Source organism: Pterocles gutturalis, unplaced genomic scaffold, assembly GCF_000699245.1.
Source record: "Pterocles gutturalis isolate BGI_N339 unplaced genomic scaffold, ASM69924v1 scaffold49392, whole genome shotgun sequence".
NCBI classification, from domain to species: Eukaryota; Metazoa; Chordata; class Aves; order Pterocliformes; family Pteroclidae; genus Pterocles; species Pterocles gutturalis.
The window spans coordinates 1,076-19,963 of NW_010114644.1; the positions used below are offsets into that span (position 1 = coordinate 1,076).

Sequence of the window (18,888 nt, forward strand, 5' to 3'; positions counted from 1 at the left end):
CCTTGCAAATACCCATAATTAAATCCTCAGGATCGGCAGAAAGGAAGTTTCTCTTTTTTCCCCAAGGAATAATATTGTTGTAAAAATATATGTAATATGACACAAATAGTTTTTAAACTAGAGGCTTATAAAATGTGTTGATTTGCTTTTCAGTGTGATGTTTCCTCACCATGCACCATTATGTGAGAAAGAGAAAATCCAGAATAGTTCTCACCCTATAAAAAAGAAAAATGAAGTTTGTAAGAGACAAGGCCTTGCCTTACCCCTGAGTAAACTGGGAGTAATACTGTAGGGAGTAATAAAACTGTTCCTGTGCCGACCTGGCAAGAGATGGAAATGGGGTCCATAATCTTTGTTTGCTTCATCTGAATATGAACGTTCCACCTAAACTAAAGTCTCTATCCTGTGTCCACATAGGAAGAAACATCAGCATAATGGGATTGATGTAAATTGGTGTAACTTTTCTACACAGAAAGTCACAGGCTCCCTAAGAGCCTATTTTACAAAGTTTTCTTCCTTTCCTGGCTCATTTTTACTCTGAGACTTTCTTAGACTAGGTCAGACAAGGGTTCCACTTGTTTCCTACAGAAATTAATATTGACAGAAGAGATCCAGAATAATAAAGGCACTTGCTCATGATTTTTGCCAGGTTAGGATCCAGAAATGTCAGGCGTGAGCTTTCTCACCAAATTCAAGTGGCTCTGTGGAGACTTCTTCATTACCACGCTAACAACGTCATACATGATGGGGAGACCCCGATTCTGCTTCCATTGGGACTTCTAGTCCAACATTCTTTCACAAGATGGAGGTAGCTATTTGGAGGATTTAATCATTCTTTTTCATGATGATAAGAAAACTTCAGATTATAAAAGTCTAGCTATTTTCTTTCCCAATTTAAAGAGCCATAGTTTAGCATCCAGGGAACTAACGCTTTCTTCACAGTGCTAACGACAGGAGCTGTGATGAGAACAAAGCCCCGTGCCAGTGAAACCATTGGATGCAAAGCGACTGCATTGCCACTCATCGACCATGTGCACAGAAAGTCATCAACTGTACGTCAAACAGCCTCCAAACAGGCTGAAATGGCAAGAACAAAGCGAAGTGAACTCTACAGCACGACAGACACTTCTTTCTCACCCCAGCCACTTCTCTTGTCTTTCTTCTCTATTACTCGTAGCAGTAGCCAAACAAAATACCATTCACGCTACTTTGAAAGAGGAGGGTTCCCTGTGACAGGCACACCAGTCTCTGTGCCTTACTTCCTCTCCTGCTCCTTCCTTTCCTCTTGCCCTTCCCTGTGGAGGGGGAGGATCAGACATCTGAAGCATCAGAACCGCATGGTGCTCCAGCTACGGCATCACGAGGAATTCCTGCGGCGGAGGGGCTGCACCGAGACCTCGCCCCACCCCAGACCTCTCCTTTGCTGGCTGCCGAGGAGGGCTGGTGGCACCAAGCGGTTCGCTGAGCCCTCCCTGCCTGGCCGTGTGTGGGAACAAGCACATGGGCGGATTCCTGGAGAGCCACAGGTAGGGGTTATCTCTCCTCCTGGACTGTGGGATGAGATTCCAAGGGGTAAAAGTGTCAGCTGACTAAAGATCCTCCCTGCAGGAGGCTGCAGAGATGAGTAACATTACCCAGGGCCTCTGACACTGTTATTTCCAGACTACTCAGAGCCCAAATAATATGAAAGTGTTTCAGAATTAGATTAGACCAGGATGACATTAAGCATTCTCCTGGGAGGAGGTCTGGTATTTCACTGGGGATTTATTGCCTTGGTTTCATTTACATCAGACCTTTTGCAGTACCTTCTTTTAAGCAGAAAAAGCATGTAAATTGTTTGGTCTGAAATACCAACATCATCTATCACGAGCACTTAAACACGGGGCCATTTTGTCAGCATATTGTTTCTTTGGACTAACGCTGGGTAACTTGAACTGCCCTTTGTGTAGCCTTGACGGAAGATAGAGACCTTATTCCATCCAGCTTGCCGCAATGTGAAAAACAGACAAACCAAAGCCAAAGCAAAGGTGTTCCATACTAGAAGGTGTATTTCAGAGGGCTGAAAGAAGTTTAGTTTGATTCGCGTAGGCAAAGGGAGGCACCAAATGAAATTGTTACCATAGCATGAGAACTACACCTTCACCACACAGTAGTCCTGGATTGTCCTCTAGTTAAAATTAACCAGATATGAGCTATTATTTGAACAGCAGTTAAGCTTCTTTCTCCTGCTCTTAGAGTTTTTTTCTGCTCAAACATTAATACCTACAAGTTCACAGCCGCTGGGGATGATCTCGGATCATTTTAGTGCTTGATTGTGTTTAGAGGTAAAAAGCATCTTCTCTCCCAGCTCAATCACTCTTTACTCCTTAACACCTTTATGCCTCGAGCATCAGGGAAATATTTTGCAGTGATTCTCAAGCTGGGAGGATGAGAGGGGCATAGGAGAGGGAGAGCACATCACATCTAGGGAGGCAGGATTTGAAAAGGCTGGGAACAATTCCATTCCCACTCAGCTGCTGGGACAGGGCAGAAGCTGATGGGGCCATCGGATGTGTGACCCCATTTGTCTGACCCCCTTTGCATCTCAAGGAATGGAGCTTATTTCAGTGTATGGTCCCAGCTCCTGGCTCATCCGTTCCCCAGGGCAGAAATAGCTGGAAGTGCCTGGAAATCCCGGGGATCTGAGTCTGCCGGATGCTGTGTAAAGTACCAGTTCCTAGTTCCCAGTTCTCTCCAGCATATAAATCCCCCGGGGCCAATGAGGCCCCTGTGAGGAACACAGGGGAGGGCAGGATTAGGGACAATGACTCGCTGAATGGTCCACACCACTCACCTCACCCTGTTTGTCTGGGGATATGCTGTGTTTGTGCAAGAGGAGACTTTCAAACCAGATGCAGGATATGCAATGTATGCAATGACCATATGAAAAAAAATGTAATTCCGTCTGCTGGAATTGTCTCTTCTTCAGTTGTTCTCTCTATGTGCCATATGGGAGCAACTGTTCCTATGTTGCTTGCTTTCTACACCTTGTGCTGCTTGCAGCAATGTGGGGAATAAAGGGAAATCACATGGATATTCTGGGACCTCACTCCAAATGTTTACAGCCCAAATAACAGCTAACATAACTATCAAGGACAAAACAATGAATGGGAATATATTTTGACAGTTTGGGTGAAAGGTACCAATGTAGAAATGCTCTGAAATCTATGCAGAATTGGAACAATATGAGCTTTGGAGACTGATACTGGTGCCTTCTACTCAGAGCAGGGAGGTGGGGTAAGTCCCGCTGGTCTGTTCCATCTCGAACTAGTGAGGATAAATTACTCCTGTGGGTGATGGGAGGAATCAAATCATTATTTATAAATAAATGTTTCTACATATTATCTAAATTCTTAATTTAAAATAATTGTTTCCTGGATATTTTTTTGAAGCTGTCAGTGCAAAGATTTTATTTTTAAAGTCTTTTGAGGTTTTATAGCTCAAGTACTTCAGAGCACTGCTAACAGCAAGAACCAGAGAGGCTGACAGCAGGACAAGAACAGCTGTTTTTCTTGTCCAGGCTCTGTGATACACAAAAAGGGAAAACTTGCACAAGAGTCTGATTCAAATCCCACCAACTGCAAATTCGCACACAACAGATGCAGATGATTACAGAGTCTCACTCGCCCCATCTTAGTACTTTCTATTGTCATGCACAGTAACGGGTGTAGAGCGTGCCCCTTTATTTGGAAAATGTCTCTGTGCTCATGTTGCATAGGTTTTGAGAACAGCTGGAAAGTCAGGGCCATGTATCTGAGCCATCCACTCCACATGGGTAGAAATACACCTGCACCATGGGACAAAAGGATCTGAACAGCGCAATATCACAGCACATCCACTTCTCCATCTCCATCATCCTAGAAAGTGGGTGGTGCCGCCTGTTGGCCTGAAAACTTCCCTGCTTACTTGTGAGATTCAAAATTAAGAGTGAGAGAGAAACAGGTCCTGGCATTGCTCCTACCCGGGCGTCAGCAGCTGCAAGGGCAGCAGGACGCAGTCCCTGTGCTGCGTGAGCGGCGCAGGAGGAGCTTGCTGCAGCCAGAGCAACCGTTTCTACAGACCGGTATGTCAGCTGCTGCCACACCACCGCCAGCGTTCAGCACAAAGCTGCAGTGTGATGAAGGCTGGGTCTACGTTAAACTCAGTAAAAAAACAGCCCTTTGACTCCTGAGCAGTTCTCCCTGCCCTCTTTTTCCCTTAGGTCCCGAGCACTTAGTGCCCTGGGGCAGCAGCACGCGGGCTCTTTCATGCACACTCTGCTCCGTGCCGCCCGTTCGTGTCTGCAGAACGCTGCTCGCCGCCTTCTCACGTGCACAGGAGGCCCAAGCAAACGTTCCATCACTTCAGTGTCCCCAGCCTAAGCCTGTCTCCACTTTGCATTCATCAACAGCATGGTGGGGCCACTGGGGGAGAGGGAGCAGAGGCATTCTTCGAAGAACCATCTATGACAAGTAGCCGTTTTCCATCTGGAAGCAGAGGCTGGTGCTACCCCCAGGCAGCCCTGCCTGTGATGGGTGGGGTGGGTGTTTGGGCTCTGGAGCGTTCAGCTGCAGGAGAACATGGTGCTCAGGCTAGTGTTCAGAAGTTTTCACGCACCCCCATCTCTCTCTCCTGGAGATCACCAGCTCCTCAGCCACCAAACTATAGTGGTGAGCTGCATCTCTACATTAGATTTTTAGTTCAGATTAGGAATTTGGTTTTGAAGTGGATTTCCTATTTTTTTCCCCATTATGGTGCAGTTTCATCCCTGGTGAACTGAATTCCTTTGGGATGAAAATAAACCAGAAGATGTGTTTCCGGGGGTGCATCTATTATGCTCCAGCTATTGGCCAGCATTCAGTTAATTGGACCAGAAAAGAGCAAGTCCAAAATAAGCTCCCTCTGAAGCACATTTAGTGTGAAAGTTAACTATTCAGCAGCATCTCTTTTGTTTTCTAGATCTGCTCCTATTACACCACCTTTCTGGTTAACGTAGGCATGCTTACCTGTCAGAATGATCCGGGCTTGCCTGTGTGTCTATTGAACCTGTTCAAACATTTTTAGCAGGATGGATTTTAACGTGGATCAGGGCAGCAGAGCAGAGTTGGGGAGCAAGGAGACACACAGATTTACTGGCATCTCTGTGGGGACAGTAAGGTCCAAGGAAGCCAGGCTCAAATGCAGCCAGAACAGCACCAGCCGAGCCATCCCTGGGAGCCAGGCGAGCCCACAGGTGCACTGAGCACCAAACTGCCGTCCTGAATTCTGCTCCCAAATTCTCCTTCTCCCCCCTGCACAATGCCACAGGCTCACCTGTGGACTCGGGATTCACTGATTGACATCAAATTCCTCCTGGCACATGAGTGTGCATCTCCCCAGAGGTTTCACCCTCCAGTCAGCCCCTGCTCCCACTCGTCTCCCCAACCTTCTCCCCCGCCTGCCAGGGTGGTTGGAACAGCTCCTCTCCCTCACACATGGAGCAGTTGCTGATAATCGAAGTGCCCTCTGCTTCCCCGGGGCTCCAGGACTGAGGCGGTGCCGCCGGCGTTCCACCCCTGCGCAGCACCAGCGGAGCAAGGAGGAAGCACTTGGTCTCGCCTCTGCATTAGATCAGTTCTCCTCGCTGCACTGACCCTGCGTTCAGTGACCCAATGCATGGCAACATGGGACTCAGGCAGCCAGAAAGAGGGAAAATAAAACCGGCCCATGTTTCCAGGTGGTGGCGTATAATCGGGAAAATGATCTCAGCACTAACCGTTTCAGACAAACTTTACCAGTTCTTTCCATCTAAATCTTGGCTCCATTCATTTTGCCTGAGACTTAGACCTATTTTTGGAAACCTTAAAAATATCCAGGGCGTTGTCAGCCATTTTTATTCCAGTGCAGGAACATTACATACTGAAGACATTACTCCTGGCTCCTGCTCCAATGGCAGGTTTTTTCCAGGTGAACACCAAACCCTGACCCGTGACAATGTTGTCTATGTAAGTATTGCAGCTGTTCCTGGGCATTAACGTTAAAAGGTAGCAGACATCCCCTTCCTTCCCCCCAGAATCTACATGGACTTACCTCCTCCACGAGTCCGACACCCACACCCTGCCGCGCTGGCCAGTCCCTGTCCCAGGGCTCTGCATGTCCCCAGCAGGCCAGAGCACAAATACACCAGTAGACTACAGCGCTCCAAAAGCCAAACCTTCCCTCGGCTTCTCCCAGGTTACTTCCTGAGGTCCATTTCTTGGGCACTGACATTAATTTTATATCTGTCCACTTGTCACATCGTGAATCTTGGTGTTGACTTCAGGGCACCTAAAAGGCCGAGTGTGAGGACAGAGCGATGTTCAGACTGCCTGCATCTTTTCCCAGTCTCGCCTTGGTCAGGCAGATTGATCTCACATCAGCTCGCTGCTGGAATTTTGCTGCCCACGTGCATTCACACCCCCAGACCCGGTGTGCCGTGGGCAGGGGGGCTCAGGGGTCACAATTCCATGGTGGACATGCTCGCCCAGAGAGTGGTTGGTCCATGCAGCCGCCCCGCACGGACAGTGTCCAAAGGCTTCTCTTACACAGGTGTCCAGGGACTCTTCCCACTGTCTCTGATACCATTTGATGGCGTTCACTAAGAACAAAATACAGAGAAGGTTTCCTGGTCTCTGCTAAGAAATGTGAACAAGAGACCACCCTGCCTGGGGGACCGTTTCAGTGAATGTACAACAGAGAGATGTAAAATTATAGAATGGGCTTGGGCAGGATGCTCCTTTGGCAATTTTCTTCTCCTTCTAGGTTAGCAGATAGGTAATGAAAGAGCTTAGGAATGTTTTGGAGTTCCCTATTGACCTTTAAAAAGGTCAAACTAGCATTAGCAACGTTGTCTGCAGAAGTCCAGCTCAAGCAATCTTGGCTACCTTCTTACACACAGTCCGAGTTCCCTGGTTTGTGTGACAGCCAGTCAAGTGGATTTTTAGTCATTATTTTTAGAGCCACATTCCCATTCTTCGCTCTTAGCCAAACGGTAGCGTATTGCAGGTGCTGAGCATCACCCTGGGTATCGATCCAAACTCTGCCCCCATCTGTCCTTCCCATGTCTCAGTCACTACATCTGCAACACGGGGGTAATGTCTTTCACTAGGAGCCTTAACTCCTTGTGAATAAAAGTACATTACATACTATCGAGTACTTTCTGGTTTGCCAAACCATATATGTAAAGTGGGTCAGTTTCCCTCCAGTTGCATTTCCTTGAAGTTTTCATTTTACAGTACTTAGAGGAAGTGAACCAACAAAACACAAATAAGGGATTTATTTCTTTTTACAAGATTTCCTTTCGCACAGGCTGTGTTTCTGTGAACGCTAATACTGGATCCACACAGTTCTGGACCGCTGACAGTAAACTCTTCACCTGGAGCAAGCAAGGACATTTCTGTTGCATTAGCTAGGTCTTTTTGAGTTTTGCTGAACTCATGCTTTAATGCAAGCAGGCTTCAGCAGAGATGAGATTTGATCTGGCATAAATCTATAGGGGCATGGACAGGTGACGTTTGATCCATTTTCCTGAAACAAACAAGTTCAGCAATGTTTTTTTTTTTTTTAATAAATTTGAAGCAGAAGAAAGAGCCACGTCTGGACTGGTTCCTTGTATCACCAGGCTAATACATTTCTGGTCTTAGAGTCTTAAACCTGGATTTACTGCCCTGATGAATGACTGCTCTTCCAGATTCTCTTCCCCTTTGTTTTTGCCTAGCTTTCCACAATAAATGCAGTCAAACTTTCCAAGATGATTCACCCTAGCTATAAGCAGAGATAATCCTGTACAAATCGGTGGGAATCGAGCACACTTTGCTGCTCTCCCAAACTCATCATCATAACCTAAAGTGCTGTCAGTTATACTTTGTCATCTTTACTAATCTTCTCTTTACACCACTTCATATTTGTCCTAAGGGATGAAGCATTCTCCTAAGTCCCAATCACACTACATCATGGCACTGTGTCATTTTTATTTTGTTACACTCAGGAAACACGGCATCGCACCATGCCGTAAAGCCGAAGTGGGAAATGTTTAGCATCAAAGGCTAGCTACGTCAAAAATGATCTGACAGTGGCCTGCCCTGCAGAAACCTGCAGCTGCCTGTGGTGTGTGAGCACAAAGCAAAGAGCATCCTGCACAGGCGAGTCCTTCTTGTGCCGTGGGAATGGGCTGAGGGAGACTCGCATATGGCCCAGACCTTCTCCTGAGCAAACAGGGATCAATATCCCAGAAACACACAAGACAGCATCTCAGGTGAACCTTCTCCCCACACAAAACTCCACAACTGCCTCCACACACGGAATGGCAATCATCCGTCGATCGCCCGGTGCTCAGCCCTGCTGCTGGCTCCCGTCGTTCAACAGCACACTCGGCAAAAACCCCAGAGGCAGAATAACTGCACACTCGCTCCGGCAAATTCAGCGCTTGGAAGAAGGAGCTCCTCTCCCCCCGCACTGCCAAGCCCACGCAGTACCCTCAGCACTCTGCTGAGATGATACACAACGAGAGAAGGTAACGTTCACTCAAGCCTCGCACCCCACAGCTATCGCAGTGGTATCTGAGCGAGTTTCTCTCCTGGTGCCTTGCTCGCAGCAGAGCTGGGCACAAACGTGCAGGTTCCTGATGCTGGATTTCATTGATGCGGGGTCCTGACACAGCTGACATAAAGTTCACTTCAGTTCCCAGTGCTACACCCTGCAGCACCGGGAACGAAGAGCAAACCGCTTAGCAAGTGACAGTCATCTTGTATGTATAGCATTGAAAAGCGCTCAGCACGGTGAAGAATTGAGCAGTGTGGTTCTCCTGGCCAAAAATAGCTCATGAGGAACAACCCACTTTTGTATTCCAGTAAGTTCAAGTGAGAGTATTAACAGCAAAATTTATACATGGTTGTTATTTTTGTCCAGTGAACATCAAGACCATTCTGTTTCTTGTTAAAGTCAATACCGTGTGCTTTATTTACCAGGCTTGCTTGTGTCATTCTTCTCTAGGCTTTCTTCAGACTTTTCAAGTCTAATTTATGGTAAGACAAATCTGATTTTCTGATACCATTTGGAAGTATAGGATTGGTTTAAACCCACATTAAGAGAATAGATTCTGTTCCGTTCATTTAATCTCAGTGCCTCAGTTTCCTTACATGTAACATGAAAACACTGATTTCTCCTGTTTCCAGAACAAAAAGTTACACTACAATTACTGATGTTTGCCAAGCAGTTGGCAGGTGTGCAAGGGAGGGTATGAGTCCAAGTGATTACAAATACAGCGCTGTGTTTTGACGTTTGCTACCTTGTTTAGGAAAAAACAAATTTTGCAGATATCCCACTGTGGTCTATCTGAAAGGCTGCTCACAGAGACTGGAGATTGTGGCTGAAGGGTGGGGTGTGGTGTGGAACCAGCCTAGTTATTATCACTTGGAAGAGTTATAAGAGCCCGTCTATGTGAACCTGATTCTGTTCTTCCTTGTAGCGGTGCAGGCCGAGTGCAGTGATTCAGGATTGACTGTAACGGAGACACAAATCTGACCTGTGGGGTGAAATTCCAGGATAGGTCGTATATCCGGGCTCAGAAGAGCTCGACTCCTCGCTTTCCGGGGAAATGTCTCTATTGATTTAACGCTCAGGAAAGGAGGAAGAACATTTCACTGGCAAGCTCTGCTATACTCAGGGCTAGCTGCACCTTTCAAAATTATCAAATTAATTCCATATTGGACTGTTTAATATAATCCACATCTTGTGGCTTAACTACCCTGTTTGTAGAGTGATTTGGAATAAAAGTGGGTACTATAAAAAAGTAGGTGTCTGGAACCACGAACTGACGTGATTTCGGTGCGGGGCTCCCCTGTGCTTGCCCTCAGCTCAGAGCATTTCTTATACTTCAGCTCTGCTTCTAAAGTAACCCTGGTTCAAGGCATCAGTATTTCATGAGGCATAAACGGTTCCCCTTTAGGAAAAGTAAAAGCAGTTTTTCCTGTTTGTGAAATCTCCATGCTGCCAAGAACAAGAACGCTTTCGAAACTCTTATCTTTGCTGCTCACAGAGCTTCGCTGCCTTATAGGGTCTGAATCCCCGGGATCACGCTGGGGCGGGCTGGGAATGCAGCTTTTCCTCCTTCTGGGTGATTCTGGGAGGCCCGCAAATGATGTCATGGTACATTTTAAGCTACAATAACAGGAAATCATCAAGTGTTTACACTGGCAGACTGGGCTGTGATGTGATTTTCCTCCTTTTCCTCTCTGCCCCAAAAAAAAACCTCCCTCGCCCCTGCCATTGACTTCCTTGACATATCTGCTTCCTCTGATTAAAATACTACAAGGTGACAACACTGAAGGAGGAAAAAGGGAAGTAGGGGAGGGAGACAGAAAGGTGTATTTTAAAAGGATGATTCCCCTCGTGTCGCTCACACAGAGCACAATCCCCCCAGCCTCACGCACGCGGTGTTGCTGCAGGCACCCAGACACGGGACAGACTCATCCTACCTGCGTACTGGGGGATGGACCTCTCCAGGCTGCAAAAATGAAAAAGAAACTCCCCTCCCTAGCACAGATGAGTCACCAAAGAGATCTCCCCGGCAAAGTTTTGGTTCTGCATTTCCCCATGCTGAGGAAGCTGCCACACCAGCACATCCGAAAATACACGGCACGGGCTGAGGGGCTGCAGGGAGGGAAGGACACACTGCCAGGGCCTGGGTCAGAGGAAGGATGCAACTGAACTGCACCCAGGGACTGCGCCACGGTTTGAGGCCAACGCCAGGCTCCCGTCAGAGGTGAGTGACAGTGCTGGGGCTGGGCTGGGTTCCAGGCACTGCTTGGACCAGGGATGCACAGCATGAATGTTGGATATTCTGTCCTTGCCAGAAGAAAGGAGGAAGACATGAGGAAGTATCCAGAGGAGAAGAGACTGTCTTCTGTGTGTTCCAGAAATGTCTGGAAGGGACACGACTTGCACTGGGAGAGCAACAGTTTAACAGCATGACCATCTGGGAGTCAGCGCATCTCTTGAGGGTGCTTGTTCTAGAGTCCTGAGAAACATCCAGATTTGGGAACTTCATTCACTTCCCACATAGGTCAAATGCAATTGCTTTCTGTGAGTCAGAGCTGGGGATTCACGAGGCTCTGACTTCACCATCCACAGCTGAATTTCCCTTTGCTGCACTCTGCCCACGGACAGGCCGTGCAGATGCCTCGAATGCACAGGCTGAATGATTGTGGGAGTGTGCTGCAATGGATCCTAAATGTTCCATACTGTGAGGGCCCAGGACAGTCACTGCCCTCACTGGCACAACAAGGTCTCACCAGCCACAGCGCTGGCAATATTCGGAGTAGACGAGAACGCGGCTCGTTTCTCTGAAAGTGTCCTGAGCTGCGCCACTGGTCCCTCTCATCTATTTCATGGGAACAGTAAGTCTGACATCCCATCCCTTCCGCAAACAGCATCCATCTCTGGAACAGCCTTTGTAGGGGGAGAGAGAAGCAGTGGATGGGGTTTGGCCCTTCCCATAACGAACCTCTTCCCCAAGAGTTTCCCCGTGACAAGCAGCTCCTCATCCTTCCACACTGGGGAACACTGGGAGCACGGCAGGAGGTGAGCTGCCTCTATCCCGAGCTGATGGGGAGGGCAGCAGGAGCGAGCAGCGCTGGCCCCTGCGCACTGGGCTGGGGAGTTCTCTGCCGGGACAGCCCAGGAGTTCCCAGCGGGGCTCGATCCTTCAATCCAGAGGAGCTACAGTTCCTCTGTCACATCGACGTTGACTTAATGCTGCTGCTGCAACTGCTGTTTTTATGACAACAGGAGTGGACACGGCTGTGTCGGGGACACACGTTTGGATGTGAAGGGTGCAGTGTGATCCCTGCCCTCCTCTGTGGCATTGGGGAACGCTGCTCTCCCCCATTGCAGAAAATGTGTCTCCTGTGAAGCATCTGCTGAAAAATGGACGTTTGCAGTGTTTTTTCTTTCTCTTTAGACAAAAACTAACTCATTGTAATTGCACTGGAATAGAGGGACATTACCTGGTGTTTCAATAAAAATAAAGCGGCCTTGAAATGCTAACCTTACAGAAAAATCATGGTGACAGACAAAACTTCATCAAAAATGCTATTGAAATACAGCCTGAATGAAATGGAAATACATAAATGTTATTGTATACATGATTTTTTACTTACTAAACAAAACAATCTTAGCACATGATCCTGCTATATAAACAATGGGATGTGGGGTTTTTTCACACCTCGACAATATTTGTTATTTCAAAATCAAACACAGGTAACAATTTAGACTATCCAGTTAAAAGATCAATATTCATTGTTTATGTCTTAAGAAAGTAAATGACATTAAAATTATATTGAGTACTGTAGATTATGTTCTTATTTTTGAAAAAAGAAAAACATATAGATATTTTGGCTAATAGCTCAGTAACTTGGTTACCTAAAAATCAAGAACTGTTGGAATGCGTTGATCCACTGGAAGTGTCCAATGAAGTTTTGATATCACTGAAGTCAAGGAAAGATTGCCACGGACTTCAGCAGAGCCAAAAAGGATTTGCTGTCAGAGGGCTCCCTTGCTGCTACCCAAATGCCACAGCAATCCCTGTGAGCCTGCAAAGCAGGTTATCAAACAGCGCTGGCTCTCGGGACCACAGGTGTTCTGCTCAGGCTGCTGTCCTCTTTACATCTGCATGGGAGTGCGGGCAAATCAGATGGATTGGCTTGTTTAGATAAATGAGGAAACAGAATATTGTTAAAAAAAACCCAACATGCTTCCTCCTCGCTGTCAGAGCAGGACCACATACAAATCTTCTTTCCCAGCATGCAGAATGAGATTGCAGTCTGTCAGGCGACAGAGGGCACAGCTAGCACCGCGGGGTGTGTGCCAGCTGGGGGAACATGCTGTGGTCCAGGTGACGGAACGGGGCTGTGTGGTGCACATTCAGGCTGTAATGCAGTATCACAGCCTGCCTCCAAACAGCTAGATGAGAGACATAAACCGGGGCTTATACAAGAGCATGGGATGAAGCGCAATACAGGAAAGACGCATGGGGTTCAACAGGTCTGATCAGTTGTGTATCAAGTACTGCAGCCTGAGGCCTCGCCAATGGTTTGAAATATGCTAAAGCAGCAAGTAAATGCGGTAAAAACTATTTGCACTCCCTTCCCACCACAGGGAAGAAACCATGAAGGTTTATTGCTAAAGGCAAAGGGGAACAGAGGTTCTGAAGTGTTAATGTTTCTTGCTCCTTTTCAGCTTCTGTTTGAAAATAGCAGTGTCATAATAGCTTTTAAACTTCACCAGGAAAATGGGTATTGGGATGATAATAGTCAACATGCCAAATACTGCGGCTAAGGCTGCCGTCACTTGGCCAGCTGTGGTGAGAGGGATAATATCTCCGTAGCCCACTGTAGTGAGTGTGATCAAAGCCCACCAGAAGCAAACAAGAATGTCAGTGAGGTGCAGCTCCCCTGTGTAGGAGGAATGGCTGCCCAGCAACTCCCCATAGAAAAAGAGGGAGCCAAAGAAGAAGGTCTCAAAGGCCAAAATCATCAGCAGGATGCAAATCTCTCTGAGGATAGACTTGAGGGTGTAGCACAGAACCCTGAGGATCAGTGGCGTTTCTATCAGCTTGGATATCTTTAGGAGTTTGAGGAGATAGACAATGCAAATAAAGCCCAACCAAAGCCCCAGGCTCGGCGTTCTCTGAATCTGCCCAGCCACAAAGAGTTCAACGTAAACTGGGAAGAGGGAAAGGAAGTCAGCCACGTTCAGGGGATTTTGGAAGAACAACTTCTTGTCTGGGCAGAAACAAAATCGCATAGAGAACTCAAAAGTAAACCAGAGGACACAGAAAAGCTCCAGATGAAGCAGGTAGGCAGCCTGGTGGTAATAGGGCTCATGGTCGTTGTGGGGGACCTCAGAATAGCCAACAGAGGTGAAGTTAGCCGTAAAGAACTCAAATTGTGCCTTGGTCTCCTCACAGAATATAATGACAATTCCAACGATGAACAGCAGAGAGACAAAAGCCAAGCACTGCAGAGGGAGGAAAGGGCACACATGAGATTAGTCCCAACAAACAAGTATCGCATAACCTCGCTGCCCCCCCCACGGCCCCAGGACACCACTGCAGGCACAGCACTAAAATCCCAGACTAATCTTTCTCAAATCAACATTGTTTTGTTCACATGGAGTGCGTTTTCTCTTTCCAGATTTGAAAAATAATAAAGAAGATTGGAGTCAAAGAAAAAAACCAAACACCTGAACTCCTATATTGGAGTTTGTAAGGGAGGGGGAACGTGCGACAGATGGAGGAATGCGGACAGATTCACACCCAGGGCCTCTTCAGCACTAAATGTTGGCTCCAGAAATACCAGCAGCACAGAAAACATCCTCTGCAGTCTCTGACCTGTGTTTGTTGCTCTGCATGCCTGACATTTTAAAGAGGGACGGGGCACACATTTTGTACAGAGAACAGGGACAAGAGGAAGAGAGAAGAAGGAGGTGTGTGTTAATGAAAAGAGAGAATTCTTTTTTCTTTTTTAATCTGGGACTCAAAGCATACTTACCAAACCCATTAGAATTTTTCATTGACCTATTCCAGTAATCCCAAAGGACACAGCCTGTGTCCATCTCCACACATAGTATTACCTTAGCACTTAAAGAGGAAAAGGGTTTTTCAAATATAGACCAAATCTTTGGCTGCCATCTGGTTCGCCAGCTGAAATCCCTGCTTTCTGTCTGGACTATGAGGCATTGGTCATCAGTCTGTTCATTTTCATCCCAAATATTAAACTCTTCTGGCTGTACCTCTTTGTCATTCAGCTTCAGCCAGCAGCAGGGTGCTAGCTGTGTCTCATTTATTTCCCAGAAAGCCAGCTCTTCTTCTAAGACTGACCTACAGGTATCAATTGGGCAGTGGAAATGTTTGGTCCTATAACAGTTCAACACATAGCCGAAGATCTCAGCACTCCTATCAAAAAAGAACTCTTTGGTGATGGGATCATAGTCGTAGATGGTTGGGGCATTGGGGTCCGTTAGGCTGCACAGCTTGGTCCCTGGCAAGGTCTGGAGGGTGCTGCTGTATGTCTCATATCTGACTCCCCCAATATTCAGAATGATTTTTTCCTTGGAGCCTTCCATCTGTGAGAGAGGAGGGAGGTGCAAGTCCTCATAGGCTCTTGTTTATCTTCAGTCAAAAAGAGAAGAACACAAACTAAAAGAAGTAAAGTAAAGCAAGTTTCGGAGCAGGAAGGTTTTCCAGGGTACCTCATTCTGGTGCTTTTAAAGAACGTTTTGTACCTGAAACCTGCATCTCCTATAGGGAGGAAGGCAGTTCTGCCATTCCCCACCACGTCCAGTTCCTGTTCCTACACTCTGCTCCATGGCCATATTGTCTGAGCACTTTTCAGGAGATGCATCAAATAAAACGACAAACATCTGGTTTGCATTGCTCTCCCTCCCAGCTTCTCCCCATGGGGACAGAGCACGCAGTCCAGAGTCTGTTTCACCACATTTGTTCATATGCTGTAGATAATCATTGCAATAAAAGCATCTGAGGTAAAGTTCTCATTCCCAAGACATTCCTTCCACTATCCCTCCCCTTGCCTAGTTCTTCCATCTCTACCCCCAGTTTCCTTCTCCACAAGCAGTTTCTTGCAGAGACCTCCACGTGCCAAAGAGGTAAGAGTCATCAACAGCTTCTCCAAACAAGTCTTTTAACATAATGTCCTGTGTTGAGCCTGGTATCACAGAGACCCTGCTGCCTGGTGGGAATATTCAGGTTGTCTGAGTTCCGCTTTTTCCTTGAGACTTCCCTGTACAGAGTCCCACTGAGCCAAATCACCTTTCCCTCTGCAGCAAGCTGTTCCTGACCTGCAATCTATATGCAGGGTTCCTGGACTAGACAGAAATGCAGAACAATATACTGGCTTCTCCTTCAGGGCTGGCTGACATCTCAGAATAGCACCAGAACCTTCTGCCAAGGCCTCTGGCGCTGGGAATCACGCTTGGTTGCTTGTTTCCTATAGTACATCCCCTGTTCTGCTTTTCAAAATCCGATATACCCAGGAGAAACTCAAGCCCTGCTTTATGAACATCATCCTAAGATGGGAGGGAAACCAAGGATCTCTGTAGCCTCAGGAGCAGGTTGCAGAGGTGCAGAACAGGCGCAGAATGTTCTTAAGAAGGTGCCTAAAGCTATTTTCTACCCACAGGTATCCACTCCTGACTGTCTGTACCCCTCTATTTTACCTCCTCTGTTCCTACACATTCCCATTCCCAGGTTCTCTTATGCCCTGTGTATTTCTAGTTCTGGCCCTTCTCTTCTTGTAACAGAGCAAGCCTGTCTGTCTTTCCTGCTTGGACTCCCTTACCCTGAGATGGCTGCTCTGTGTGCTGAGACCACGCACAGAGAAAATCCAGCTGTGCCTCCTTCCTCTTTTGCAGAAAGTGCTGAGCATGGGAGTCACAGGTCACTCCTGCAACACACCTTTCCATCCAGGATCAGCACGGAAACAAGCCCTGCGCCAGGGGAGACACCCAGCAGTAAAGAACGACCTATAGCACCTCGTTCAGCTTCATTAGAAAGTCTGGAAGCTGCAGCTTGGTCGCGCGCTCATTGCACGAGAGTTACTGCTCATCTGCTGTCCTTGTCCATCCCAACACACCTGAGGCTTGATGCAGCTTCACCCTAAAACCGCCACGAACTTCAACGAGAGCAGGACTGAGCATAAGGACTAAAAGCATGCAGGCACTGCTCAGTCCTTGCTGCACAGGAATCCACACAGGGTGATTCCAGGCAGGTTAAGTTAATTCAGCACTCTGCGAATCCGGAGTTACATTATTGGCCTCGTTGCCAAGCTCTCTCAAGAGCACTGTGATTTTTGAGAACCCAGCTAAACGTGCCTTTATCTGTTTAGAATGCCAGACACCTCCTGCTCAAACTCAGCAACCCCCCCGTGAGAAATGAGCCGAGAAGTTCCATTTCACATTCTTACCTTGGTGCTGTCGCAGCAACTCTGCAAGCAGAAGGAAGGAGAAGAGACTGGAAGGAACAGACACAAATTCAGTGAAAACAGGATGTTCGATGGCTAGTCTCCAAAGCTCAAGTCTTATAGATGCCAGAAAACAAAACCAGCCAATAGCACCGAGAAGATGCAGAGGTCCCTCTCCCTTGTTCTCTGCCCTATCAGCAGTTGCTCTCCTCGCTCCAGGGAATCCCACTGCAACAAGAAAGCAACAACTGCCCGGCCAGATACGCTCTGCCACCCACTGCTCCACTGACAGTCTCAAAGGGCACGGTTCTTTCTTGGCTGTGACATATTCAAGTTGGAGTTTAAAATAATATAGAAAACAACAGGGGCAAACAAATGGACAAAAACCCCCAACTGACCTCCCATCTTTTTATCACACTCTCTCCTTTTTTGGTTTAAAGGGCTTTTTCTTCATTTCTGGATGCCCCAAAGCTTAATCTTTTGCACCCACTGATTTTAAATGCATGTTTACTCCTTGCTCCCTTCAATCTCTATAACATATACCAAATTCTTCACATCCTTCTCCCTCTCCACAGACACTAGGAAAGAATATTCCACTTCCTGTCTGATATGTCTCTGAGGTTCTGGAAGCAGGTGATCTGATCAAGTTTGATGTAACCTATCTGTTCCACAGCACTGCAGTATTTGCCTTGTACAACCTTTGCACTGCAGTTATTTCTGAAACCCAGATACAATCTGGAAAGCAAAATGACACACGGTGTTCCTATGCTCTGAATAAGACCCTTTGATTGTAGCAAACAGCTTGTCCTTTCAGAACATTTTTTAAGCAGGTGAAAAGTGCAACTCCATTTCCAGAGAGCAGGGCCCTATTCCAAGTTTTCACTCTGCCTCCTATCTTCTGAGAATTCACTTTCGCTGCACAAGGCACTGCAGGAGTTTGGCAAGGAACGCAAAATCTGTTCCCTCAACCTGACACTTCTTTTGAGTAAGGAAACTCTTGTTTCAGTTTGGTCTGCATTGATTAACACCAAAGAACAAGGGAGACATTCTGAGGGGGAAGCATGGGGGAGGAAATTGACATTGTAATGAACTGAGGCATTTTTCAAAGATGGTATTTGAACAGAACTCATTCAGGATTTATTTCCTGTAATCTTTGGTATTTAATAAAATAAATATTTTGCACAGAGCAGAAGTCCTAGTTTTTTTCCCATTCATTCGTATTCAGCTGCACATGGTCTCAACTACGCACTCATGTATAAAATCATGTTAGTCTAAATTAGAGGGGGCTTCGTTAACCCCATTTGTGCTAGAATATAAGAGGAACTTTTAGCTTTCCAGTACAGGCATTTCTTCAGAGAATCTTTGTAAAAAGCTGGTGAGGATGATTAACAGTTTTGCAAATAAAATCTCGTGTTGGATTATTTAACAAAAAGGCTTAAACCATCCTAAAGTCCTGAGAGCCTTGGGGAAAGACCAAGCTCCTCTTTAGGTGCTGGAGATACACCAGAACCTACCGGCCTAGCTTTTCCGCTGGCAAAACCACTGGAAGTAGCGTCTGTGGACTGCCAGCTCCAGTGGTTTTTTCCCCATCCCATGTTGCAGTTCTACCTCCCCTCTGACCTCCAACACAAGTGTATTCCTGGGATTATGCAAACAGATCAGTGAAAAGAGACTTTTGTTTTTAAAAAAAGCCTCCAACAATAAGGTGATTTATAGCCTGGACCATTTATTGATGCAGCCTACTGCAAAAACATGGAAAACGTTGCACCCGGCAAGAAGAGCAGTTAAGTCTTCCGCAAGCGCAGATCCCCACAGCCGAGGCTCAGGGCCGGGGGCGCTGAGGGCAGCTGGAGAGCGGCCTCCCCCGCTCCCGCCC

General features: G+C 47.0%; 1 protein-coding gene across 1 annotated transcript; it reads right to left on the bottom strand.

The window, feature by feature from the left end:
* Positions 1–13,248: 13,248 nt before the first annotated feature.
* LOC104462785 (potassium voltage-gated channel subfamily C member 1-like) lies at positions 13,249–15,159 on the bottom strand. Its single transcript, XM_010074886.1, has 2 exons — positions 14,668–15,159; positions 13,249–14,052 (listed from the first exon to the last, which is right to left on the bottom strand). Exons 1-2 carry the CDS (start codon positions 15,157–15,159, stop codon positions 13,249–13,251), a joined length of 1,296 nt encoding a protein of 431 aa, XP_010073188.1.
* Between the last annotated feature and the right edge of the window lie 3,729 nt (positions 15,160–18,888).

Coding starts and splice junctions, on each gene's coding strand:
- LOC104462785 (XM_010074886.1), bottom strand. CDS start 15,159: ATGGAAGGCTCCAAGGAAAAAATCATTCTGAATATTGGGGGAGTCAGA. Junction 14,053..14,667: donor TTTCCTCTTTAAGTGCTAAG/GTAATACTATGT, acceptor CTCCCTCTGCAG/TGCTTGGCTTTTGTCTCTCT.